Below are 12,527 nucleotides of genomic sequence, written 5' to 3'. Positions count from 1 at the left end.
TTTCCACGTCTTCCAGGAATCTTGCTGCAGCAAGGGCAATGAATAAAGATAGGCTCTTGCATGCACGTTTCGCACGCTCGATCAGCCACGCAGATATAAGGAATGTGAATGCCGACCTCTTGCATGCATTCAAAATAAAAAAGATGAAAGTGCCATTCTTTTGGTCATCTTCCTCCTCTTGTTTTGAATGGTAGTCTTGAATGTAGCATTTGTGTTCCAAGTCCACGATTTGATGACAAATGTGACACCGTTTCTTTCCTTGACAAATGTGTAATTTGGCACTATTGGTACGTATGCCTTGTCCACAAGAAGGACACAATCTCAGGACTTGGCAAGCACTTTTCCGCTGTGAACCTGGCTTCTTCGAATGTAACAAACATGGCTGACAAAAGTTCGCTGACAAACAGGGCAATGCACTCGTTCATGTCCTTCGTCAAGTCAGGGCTGAGGGGCCAATCATCCCTCACATATTTATCCACAATGCTTGTGTTGCTCTCGATTGTTTTAGCCATAGTCACATTTCTCGCAATAATAACCGTATCATAGGAAAGCAGTGATATTGGTAATAGCATCGAAATGTTCATCGTCATAATAGACGTGAATGTATTATCCGTCTTTGAATTTTTTCCCTCGAAACGATAGAGGTCCGCGCACTTCTTGAGGGTGCAATTTCTAGGTGTAGCGTGGAGCTAAGACGTCTTGCAATTTTTGCATTTCAGGAATGTCGCAGGGTGTGTCGTTGGATAGCCCTGCTTGCTGTAACGAGAGTTCTGCTTTTCTTTGTTGTTTGGCTCGGTCATATTGTTGACTAGTTTTACAGGCCCTTTTCCGTTCTTCCATCCACGATGGCACGGACTAAACATATATGGTCATGAGAATTGGTAATATGGAAGAGGCACTTTCTGTTTCTGCGACATTCGTCCACCAATAACATCTTTTTGCGTCTGTCCCTTGGGGAAGAGAAACGTGGGTCGTGAATAGTGTCGTTTTTCCATCGGTGATGTAAAACTTGTCATTCGATTCTTGAATGTGTTGAATCTTGTCGGTGACTTTGGAAGGTGTCAATTCTGCCGGGCTGCTAAATTCAATCCAAATGGAGGACTTCATACTGTCGTGATGAATCGAAAGTCTCAAGTGATCCTCTTCTTTGGATTCTCATTGCCGTTTTAGTATAATTAACAAAGAATCCCACACGTCTGTGATGAACTCTTCTGCTTTCTCTACCGGTACTTTGGACTTGAAATCCTTAAACTTCACCGTGTACGTGTATGATGTGGTTCAAAATGTTCTAGAGGAGCGCTTTTCCGTTTCTTGAATGTGATAGTGCTTTTCAGGGCTTACTAGTGGTAGTAGACTTTGGTTGGGTGTAGACTCTGTGTCTGGATTCTGGCTCATTCATGTCATCTTCAAAATCGCTGGCATGAATTTATGCCAAGACTTCAGCTACTGTTCGAGGCGATAAATCACGTTTCCGCTGCTTACTTTCTTCTACTTTGTCCACGAAATGATGCGATCGATTTATCTTGACTGCATAAAGTCAAATGAATACATTTTAATCGCAATGGATCTATATATCAATGTCAGACTAGTGCCTTCTCTATATAAAGGGTCGGTATCTTCCCTCACAGTATTCATTTCATTCTCCGGCTGAGCAGAACGATGTAAGAACCAACACAGATCAAGCTTCTGATCAGACCTTTGCCAGGTGTCATGCAAAAGTTTTCTTCAGACAAACCGACAGACTACTTTCCCTTCTTTCGGGATAAAAGTCAATATGTTTGCATTATCTGTCAGAAGAAAAAAGCGGTAGTTTACAGAATGTCCAGACCTAAAACAAAAACAGGTGTCAGAAGAGACAAAAGTCAAGATACCTGTTATCATTGTCAAGAGAAAGGACATTGGTCTTCAGACTGCCCTAAGAAACAACAGGATCAAGAGGGAGAGAGTGTTCCGAACAGGAAGAAAAAGAGGTACCCTTCAAAAAGGAAGAATCCCGATACATCCAGAAAGAGAAAAAAGAGAAGAAAAGATGACGAGACGAAACTGAGGAAAAAGAGGAAAACCATGTGAAACTGAAGAAATTCAAAACAAAGAGAGAGCGAACAAAGACAAAGAAGAAGTCTATGAACTTTTGAAAGTGTTCTTATGTGACATTGCCTTGTAAAATTTGTACCAAAATAGACCAGAAATAAAAACGTTAAGTGTATTTTGGTTTCGATTTTTTAGAATAAGGACCTACGCTTAAGCATTCACACAAGTACATCATAGGATACAAAATGGGTTTGAAATTTTAATTGATTCTGGCAAAATGAATGCTATCTCTTTTTGAGAGAGTTGGGTGGCCCTGAAAAAGGATCGTTGGATGTTTGTTTTTAAAACAAATAAAACTCAATAACGAAACGTAATCAGTCTAACTGCCTTAAGCCTCTGCCACAGTCAAAGTTTAATTCTGGACTTACCCCTGTCCATGATTTGGTAGAAATCACTAGGGTGGGTATCTCAGGAGTAGTAACAGGGTTTGGCTGTTTGGCTTGGGAAGATCTTTTTCTCTTGGGTTGTAATAAAGGAGTCTCATACATTTGTTTCAGACTCCTTAACTGTCCCGAGATGTCGAAGAAAACCGTCACGGTTTGACTTTCACTGTCCTTCTTCTTTCCTAGACATTATTTCTTCTCTGCTTCTTCCTTCTGCCATTTTTTCATCTTCTTCTTTCCCTTGCTGTTGAAGGAGAAATGCTTGTTCTCATACTTTCTGCTGCTGTAAAAAATTATTAAATTTTTCTTACTGTCTCTGTTTAAAATCCTAGACGTGTGGTAAGGAAGGAGAAGGTGGCGAAGGTGCTGGTACCGGAACGAATTCTTGCGAAAATGAGCGAAATTCCACTAAATCCCAATTAAAATTTGTCTCTAATGGAAGTAGGACTGTGTTGACTTTGGTAGCCGCTGATATGCCATTGCTTCTCGTCTCCACGGCCGGTGCACCCCAATCCGTCGTCTTTTTAGTTTTACGTCATGTTTGAAAATTCTGTCGCATCCACTGCACACAGATGCTAGCGCATCTATATAAGAATTGTGACGTCACAAGCAGCTCTCTTCGGATTGGAAGACAGATTCCGCACTGTGACTAAATTTTGTAACGCGTGTTAGGATTGGTGTAAAAACTCAATCCGTTTCTGTCGGCTATTCCACTATAAACAACCGCAGTTCACTTCATTCCCTTCACTTGTTTTCGTCAGAAGATGTGGACCAACGCTGAATCAGCTACTCTCGGATTGTCAATCCTGTTCCGTACGAACTTACCCATATATGTCAAATCATCGTGGAAAATCATCCGGATCACCGAGACGAGCGTTTGGAAAAGAAGGATCTATGTGGGAAGACAAGACTGTCTGAAGCGAGTCCTCATCTACGGTACAGAAGTCAAAAACATTTTGAAGAAGAGGAAGACCTATGCAATGCTCACTGTGTTAACGGAATGATGTTAACGTAAGAACCAACGGCTCCTTTCAGGGCCACTTCATTGCCTCGAAAATATATATTTATTTTCTTTGCAACATATACGTGAGCCTTTCTTTGTCTTTGTATATGTCTATGTCTATCTAGTTATATGTCCCGTCCCGCCAAGCTTTCTATCTTTTCTTACCTCGCTGATTGAGGTCAGCCAGTTGCAGCATTGTTGCCAGTGGCCAGTACCATGACGTCAGTTCTAATTGTCGCTAAACAGTTTCATACCCATGTCACTATACTGTCACAATAATTTTGTCTCCCTATAGTCCCACCTATGTTAAATTTCCCCATGTTAAATTCTCCTTGTCGCCAAACGTTCCCACGACCTTTTTGACTTGGATTTCCATTGTCGCTAATGTATCCCCTTTAACTACTCATAGTTCTTGCAAACAATAATTTGGGACGCTGAAAATAATACTCTTTCAATATCTCGTCAGTAAAATGTTGCCTGTTTAATTTGGTTAAATCCAGTTAAGCTCAAACAAAAATTGCTGCGGAATCCAAAGTCATGAAGACGGAAAACCAGGGTACATAGTTAGGGTATTGAAAATAAAAATTCACTCAAGGTTACGTCAATCTGAACCAATATACCAAATTTTTTTAAAATCCAACAAATATCGGCAAAGTGATCGTGAAGACACCAAAGCCAGGAAGACGAGGAAACACCAGGCCAACACGCTTGTCTATTTATACAAGACGAATGTAAGTCTTTGAAGCATTGTTCGCACTAAATTTCAGCAGAATATGTTGAATGGTTCATGATCTATGTAGTTCACTAGCAACATCCCAACTGAAAACGCTTAGTCAATTGACAAGGACCACAACTTCTTTCAAAGCAGGGTTGAGGAGGGAAAACGCATAAATACACATTTATTTAAGTCTTGAGGCAATAGAAATACCAAACTGCATTACAATATGTTGAATGGTTCCTGTCATCCAGCTATAGGTAATCATTACAATTTACAGGCTTAAATACAAAATACAAAAATTAGACAAAATCATGTACCAGAAGTAACAAAACAATATAGATATACATAACAGTAACATTATCAAATTCATTACATATGACTTTACCACAAGATATTTTATTTCAACGCGTCCTTTGGAAACACATTATATAGAAGAAAGTACCTTACCAAAACAAAATATATATATCACACAAACTTACTTTACCAAACATGACAATTTCATTCACATAATCTATTTCAGAACGTAACAATGGTGATTCTTGCAAGACTTCACTATAACAACGTATACACCATTTTAATATCGGCCGTATCAGAAGGCGGCAAAAGCGATGTCGCCAAGATGTCTATTGTTCTCGGTAAGTTGAAAATACGATAGTTCTGAATCTTTGTCCATCAGTCATAACTGCATTAGAATTTCATTGCTTAAGACATTTAAACTTTCTAGTATTGCAAGTGCCATGATGTGAAATATATTGTAATAGAATCAACCAAAATTTATACACGAATTTTGCATATTATGTTTGACATTAGCAAATATCATGAAAAATCTCGATCGATCTACATTTTGTTTGTTCCTCATAACTTCGTTTAGGTCTTTATATTTTCCTCTCTTCTGTTTCCTTTATGCGTCTGATTCATCCATTATATTTCTATCGTAATGTAAGCAAGTCTGTCTCACTGTCCGTGAGATTCCTATAATATTTTATATACATTTTATTTGTTCATGGAAACTTCGTTTTAGATCTTCATATGCTCCTCTCTTTTGTTTCCTCTATGTATCTGACTCATCGATCATATATCTATCCTGATGTACGTTAGTCTGTGTCAATGTCCGAGAGATTACTATAATATCACATAATTATGCAAATTACTCAGAAAATTATCTTTACACTCATAGGAATACCTTCATCGGGCAGTCATGTGATAAAATATCACGGAGATATCGTGAAAACCAGTAAGTATACATTTTTGCGAAAATAACATTCCAAAAAGCTCTCTCTAAACTAAATCCTGTTAAAGTAATGTATATCATGTTGCCATTACAAAATATTGAGAAATTATTAAAACATATACAATAAATTTACTGACGATAAACGAGGAAAAGAACATTTGTATGACCCATCCGTAAGTCTTTCCAAGCCGAAGATGGGCACTTTGCACCACGCACCACAAAAGACGACCCATCTGTTACAGTGATCTCAACTCTTCTGAACTATCACCGTTTTGTCTGCACCGTTTTTCACGTAGCAAACGATTAGCTTCGTTTGTACTTGCCTATTCTTACCCAGATTGTATGCCTCTTTCTTCAGAATTGGTATTTTTACGTCTAGCATAATTCTGTCTGCACAGCCCCATCTTTTGATGTATTTGTAGTACGAACTACATCTACGGAGGAGCGTCAACGCGTTCTGCGCAATCCGTCCTACTGTAGTCATATTTCGTTGAGGGATTGATCTCCATACCAGCTCGCTTAAGTACTGATGTTGGCCCTATACGTAGCGTCTTTGGAGCTGCTAGTGGTGGCTTGCGCGGTTTTTCGGAACATTCTTCCTCTTAAAAAAAAAAAAAAAAAAAAAAAAAAAAAAAATTTTGGCAGCTTCTGTTGGCGCCTGAGATATGGCTGGCACATCTTCCCTGGTCCCGAACACATCGATCAGTTGCCCTGGACCATGGGTTCCCAGTCATTCTCGCTGTCAGTTATCGATTACAACTGACAAGGTGATTTTGGTATCCGCAAATGTGTTCTTCCTCTTGTGGTGACGGTTTAAGTCTGCTAGCTTATTTGTCCCTATATACAGTTCGTGAATTCGAATGTCGTGTCTCTGAATCTTTCCAGCACGCCCGTATTATTACCTCGGTGTCAGTTTAGGACATACGGTACTAATTGTATGTTAAATGGGAACCAGCCAGGAAATGCGTGAACACACAATAGAATATATATGAGTTTAGCTGACCAGGATTGGCTATGGGTTTGGCTGACCAGGATTGGTTAATTCTGTAAGTTATGTTTTATGAAAAAGAATCTTTTGAGAGCTTATCCTAGTTGTACGTGAAAAGATATATAAATATTGTTTTAATGATAGAATTTCAGTCCTTTAACAGTCTTGAGTTTGGAACATTCATTACTAAAATAAGCACCTGACTCTTTGGCGCGGAATCGAAAGCACATGGTTCTAACACATTCAGGTCCAAGAAATGACGCTGCTCATATTCTATTCTCTACACAGAAGCTGACATTCCGGTTTCATCTATAATGATAAATATAGGTTTGAAATTTTAAGTTACTGAATTTTTAATATCATGGTGTATGCATAGGTTTACTATGGGAACTGAATTAGTACCGTGCGTCCCTTAGACGACTGTTACAGCGCCAATACTGACGCATGAGAAATCTCCGCTCTGCGCCGGCTTTAGCTTGGCTAATCGAGTTTTTGTTACCATCTTTTTCAGCTATGTTTACTTCTGGACAGTTTTTCTTAATGTGTAAACCCACCACCACGACCGCGTGCACGTTAATACATTTGACGCAAGTCAAGGATTCAGAGTCAAAGTTCTTACAAGAATCCTCTCTAACGTTAGTACTTGAGACTTTATTGCGCCCGGACGCTTTTTTCAACAATATTTTCTTCGTCATAGATCTCACCGGAAATAGCATATGTGCCATCGCCACTTATTCTGATACTTCCTTCCCTGCTTTTCCTTCGGCTCCTAACTGATCATAGTAGGTACAATCAACCTTGCGCGGCTAGGTGTAACATTTCGGCCGCGCCTCTTAAACACAAATCGCTAATCCGAATCTAACTAAACTGGACGATCCTTATTGATCTGTTGATACTTTTCAAACTGGCCGGCTTATGATGAAGGGGAAAATCGTTACAATGGTTTCACGCAAAAGTAATTCATAATTCATATTTATAAATATTAACCGTGGTTTTTTCCAACGTTGTGACACTAGATGTTAAAAGGAATCGTAGAAAAATGTTGGAGGTATTTAGCATGCATGTATTCTTTACATGTAGCAGCACAAATTCCTAATTTCCTAGTTAATTTGTCTTCAGCAGGGTGGTTCATCGATAACTCTACCACGTAATGAACTTCTGACCTGCACGTGTTATCACCCGTGTAATTAATGTTTCGCTGAGCACATTTTGATATTTCCTTGAAGAAAACTAATGATATATTCCGGTATGTTCTTCTCCATTCCTGTATGTTCTTTTCTAAGAATAATATGCATATGGCAGCTGTCAGGTGGTGTATGTTATAACTGATAGCTTTGCGACCTAAAAGGTATAAGTTTTGGTTTAGTTTGGTTCATTCATTAATCTCCTCCTGCGACATGCAACAGAGCACACCTGGGGATAGCATTTCACATTCATGTGGCCACAAAGGATTAAATGGTGAAAGATGCGAAACAAAAAATCGTGCTGAACGCAATTAACTTACCTCTAGCTGTATGACATTTTTATGCCCATACTTCTTGCAGAGGGGACAGTAGTTAAGTGGGGTACATTAGCGACAATGGAAATTAGCATTACAGAGACCCCTGGGTCAGATTAGCGACAAGGGAAATTTAACATGGTGAAAAATCGTGGGTCAGATTAGCGACAAGGGAAATTAACATGGAGAAAAATCGTGGGTCACTCTAGCGACAAAGGGAATTTAACATAGAGTGTGGGTCTGTCTAGCGACAAGGGGAAATTAACATGGGGAATAGAGTTTGGGCTTTTGGGATTTTTTTAAAATTTTTTTAAATTTAAATTTAAATTTAAATTTAAATTTTAAAAAAGGCTAGGCAATGGAAAGGCTATCTCTTTTCGAGAAATATGGCTGGCCCTGAAAAGGGCCTTTGGGTTTATGTTAATGTATTCATTAACATAAATGGTACCGCATTGGTCTTCTTCTTGTCCTTAGGCTACGTCTCACTGTTGGTCCGTAAATCAGCACTCTTTTCAGGCATCCTTGTCTTTCAACGTAGATCCTACGTATCCACAGGCTGGTGTTTGTCCTGTGGACAACGGTCCACTTGGCTCGGACATACATGAGCATGTCCGTCCGGAACATCATGGAAGACACAAGCGTAGAAGATTGCACATTGGTCCACATCTTGAAGCGACGAGAACAAGTGAATCAATGCAGTGAACTGCGCTTATTTATAGGTACAGGAAGGATTGAAACGGATTGAATTCATTTACCAATCCGAACACGCGTTACAAAATTCAGTCAGCTCGCATCCAATCCGAAGAGAGCAGTCTGTGACGTCACGTGGTCTATATAGATTCGTTAGCGCTTGTGTGCAGTCAATCTATGCGACAGTGATTCAACATGACGGAAACTCAGAAAACGATCCATTGGGGTGCACCAGCAGGGGAGACTGCCCAAGGGAACCCGGACTTACTTTCAGAAGAGGTACATTGGGATTTTGTGGATTTTCTTACCTCGCAAGAATTTGTTCCGGAACCTTCGTTACCTTCTTCATTACCGCAAGTGGAGAATTTTAGACAGAGACAGAAAGAAGAATTGGAGAAATTTATGCAACGACAAAAGGAAGCGGAACAAGCTTTTCTCCTACAGCAACAGCAACAGCAACAAGAAGAGGTAAGAAAAAAACAACAGCAACAACAGCAAGAAGAAGTAGCAGCAAAGAAACAAGAGGGTGAAAATCAAACGGCTACGGTACTGTTGGACATTTTAGCGGAGTTAAGAAGTCTGAAACAAATGTATCAGACTTCTTTATCACGACCGAAGAGAATACGACCTTCCCGAGCTAAACACGCCAACCCTGTGACTAAGCCTGTCCTACCACCCTTAGTGATTTCAACCCAATCATCAGAAGTAGGCCTTGGCCGTGGCAAAGGCTTAAGGCAGTTAAAGTTGATTGGTTAAACTCACCCCTACACCAAAATAAAAAGGCCCTTTTCAGGGCCACCCACATTTCTCGAAAAGAAATACAATTTCAATTTGCCAATAACTCAAGAATAAACCCCACCCATTTTACCTTATAGTACGTGTCTGTGTATGAGTGCGTGAGTGTAGCTTCTTATTTTAAAATCAGAACTCAAAGACACTTACCTTATATCATTCATGTATTCTTTTATCCATTTTTTTACAATCCAATTCACAATTCACCACAGAACACTTTAATTAAAAGTTCATTGACTTCTTCTTTCTCCTTGTTTAGTCTCTCTGTTTTTTTAATTTCTTCACCGTTTTTTCCTCATTTTCTTCCCTTCTTCTTTTCTTCTCCTGTTTCTTTGCTTCTTGTAAATAGAATTGTCTTCTTTCTCCCTCTTCTTCCTCTGAAGAATCCCTCTCTTCTTTCGAAGAATCCCTCTCTTCTTCCGAAGAATCCCTCTCTTCTTCTGAAGAATCCTTCTTTTCTTCTGACTCCTCTTGTTTCTTTTTTGGGCAATCTGGAGACCAATGTCCTTTTTCTTGACAATAATAACAGGTATCTTGACTTTTGTCTTTTTTAGCCCCTGTTTTTTTTCTTTTTTGACGGTCTGGACACTCTGAAGACCAATGCCCTTTCTTCTGACAGATATAGCAAGTATCTTGACTTTTATCTCGAAAGGAAGGAGAGTAGTCCGTCGGCTGGTCTGAAGAGAATTTTCTAATGACCCCTCGCAAAGCTCTGACGAAACGTTCCATCTGGGTAGTCTCTTCCATTGTTGTGCTCAGCTTGAGAGTGAAATGAATAGTGAAAGGACAAGACACACACCCTTTTTATATACGCTGGTTTGCCAAGACTATAAATTAGTCTATGGTGTTTAAACTTGAGTCATTTGACGTTTTGCACTCAAGATGAAACGATCCCATTCATTCGAGAAGAAAGAAGAAGAAGAAAGTAAGAGGCAGAAACGTGATCTATCGCCTCGTACCAGGGCTGAAATCTTTGCACAAATTCATGCCAGTGATTTTGAAGAGGACATGAGTGAACCAGATTCCGAACCCTCTAAACCAAGTTCACCACCCTTAGTCAACCCTGAAAAGTACTATTCCATTCGAGAGACGGAAAAGTGCTCCTCTAGAAAATTTAGAACCACGGCTTACACCTACACGGTGAAGTTTAAAGATTTCAAGGCCGACGTACCATTGGAGAAAGCAGAAGGGTTTATCACCGAGATGTGGGATTCTTTGCTCACCGCACTCAAGCGACAATGTCAAGCCAAAGAAGACGATCGCTTGACACTATCCATAGATCACGACGGTTTGAAATCCCCTGTTTGGATCGAGTTTAGCAGACCCGCAGAACTGACCCCTTCCAAAGTCATGGACAAGATACAACAGGTGCAACAATCTAATAACCAGTTTGACATCACCGATGGTAAAGCCACACTGAAAATGGCCCACGTCTCTCCTCCTCAAGGAACTGGATGCAAAAAGATGTTATTGGTGGACGACCTTCGCAACACCAAAAAGAGTCTCGTCCGAATTAACAACCCTCAAGACCAGATGTGTTTAGCCCGTGCCATCGTGGTGGGACGAACCTATGCCAACAAGAACGACACGGTAGAATGGAAAAGAACCTGGAAAACTATTCAACGATGCGATCGAGCCAAACAACGAAATGAAGCAGAACTCCTGTTGCAACAAGCCGGACTGTCCAAAGACACACCCTGTGGCATTCCTGAGATGCAAAAATTGCAAGATGCCCTAGCTCCACGCTACACCTTGAAAGTGCACCCTCAAGAAATGCGTGGAACTCTGTTGTTTCGAGGCCAAGATTTTAAGGACGGAAAATACATTCATGTCTATCATCACGATGACCATTTCGATACCATTACCAGTATCACTGGATTCCTGGGATACAGTTATTATTGTGAGAAATGTGACTATGGTTATAACAATCGAGAGCAACACAAGCATTGTGGAATGAAATGCCCAGGATGTTTGGCCTCTCCACCCTGTCTGAGCGAAGGACCAGTACCTTGTTCGACTTGTTTGCGCACGTTTTTCAGTCCAACCTGTTACCAACAACATTTGAAAACACAAGGTTCACAGAAGAAATGTGCTTGTCAACTCCTGAGATTGTGCCCTACCTGTGGACAAGGCATACTTACCAATAATGCCAAGGCACACGTATGTCGAGGAAAGAAAAAATGTCACATTTGTCACCACATCGTGGACTTGGAACACCAATGCTACGTGCAAAAATACCAACCCCCACCAGAGGAAGAGGACGGTCACAAGAAGAAAGGCAATTTCATCTTTTTCGATTTCGAATGCATGCAAGAGACCGGCATTCACATTCCTAATTTCTGCGTGGCTCATCGAGCGTGCGAGAAGTGCATTCAAGAACCTATCTTCAGTCATTGCCCTCACTGCAGCAAGATTCCTGGAGGACGTGAAAAAATCTTTCGAGGACCAAACACGTTAGCCGATTTTGCCCGATGGGTCTTAAACCCCATCGACAAGACGTGGAGCCAAGAGGACATCGAACGTTACGGAGATTGTCATCGTCATGCCACGGTGATGGCTCACAATTTCTCCGGATACGATGGACAGTTTCTTTTGAGGTACTATACGGAACATGGCACCGAACGTCCTAAAGTGATTTTGAACGGAGCCAAAATCATTTTCATGCAAGTGGGACAAGTACAGTTTAAAGATTCGATGAGTTACTTAGCCATGCCTTTGAGTCGAATGCCTAAAACGTTTGGAATGACAGAAATGGCTAAAGGGTACTTTCCACACTTTTTCAATACGGAAGCCAATCAACATGCCGTTCTACCCCATTTGCCTGAGGCTCACTATTACGACCCCGACAACATGCGTACCGAACAACGAGAAGCTTTCTACGCTTGGTACCAGGCTCATGCCTCTGACCCCTTCGACTTTCAGGAAGAAATGTTAAAGTATTGTCGTTCCGACGTGGACATTTTACGGCGTTGCTGTGGAAAATTTCGAGAACTGTTCATGGAACACGGAGGGGTCGATCCTTTGAAAGAATCTTGCACCATTGCCAAAGCGTGTTCCTTAGTGTACCGCCAACGATTCATGCCTGAAAACACCGTGGCTGTCATCAGTCCTCAAACGACCAACTATGTCAAGC

The 12,527-nt window shown here is 40.6% G+C and overlaps 1 protein-coding gene across 4 annotated transcripts in view; it reads left to right on the top strand.

Annotated features, from left to right (window-relative positions):
* Positions 1–12,527, top strand: part of LOC149794748 (tyrosine-protein kinase receptor torso-like) — a 204,494-nt gene that overhangs the window by 131,589 nt on the left and 60,378 nt on the right. For all 4 annotated transcript variants that reach the window (XM_089964374.1, XM_089964372.1, XM_089964373.1 and 1 more), the window contains 2 exons: positions 4,716–4,830; positions 5,373–5,429. In XM_089964374.1, the coding sequence (XP_089820500.1) occupies positions 4,716–4,830; positions 5,373–5,429 (172 nt within the window). The remainder of the gene's footprint in view (positions 1–4,715; positions 4,831–5,372; positions 5,430–12,527) is intronic.

The sequence above is a fragment of the Sinohyriopsis cumingii genome, chromosome 7 (assembly GCF_028554795.1).
Source record: "Sinohyriopsis cumingii isolate HCF-2022 chromosome 7, ASM2855479v2, whole genome shotgun sequence".
NCBI classification, from domain to species: Eukaryota; Metazoa; Mollusca; class Bivalvia; order Unionida; family Unionidae; genus Sinohyriopsis; species Sinohyriopsis cumingii.
The sequence above is the reverse complement of the archived record's forward strand: the minus strand, read 5'-3'. Positions and strand labels throughout refer to the sequence as shown.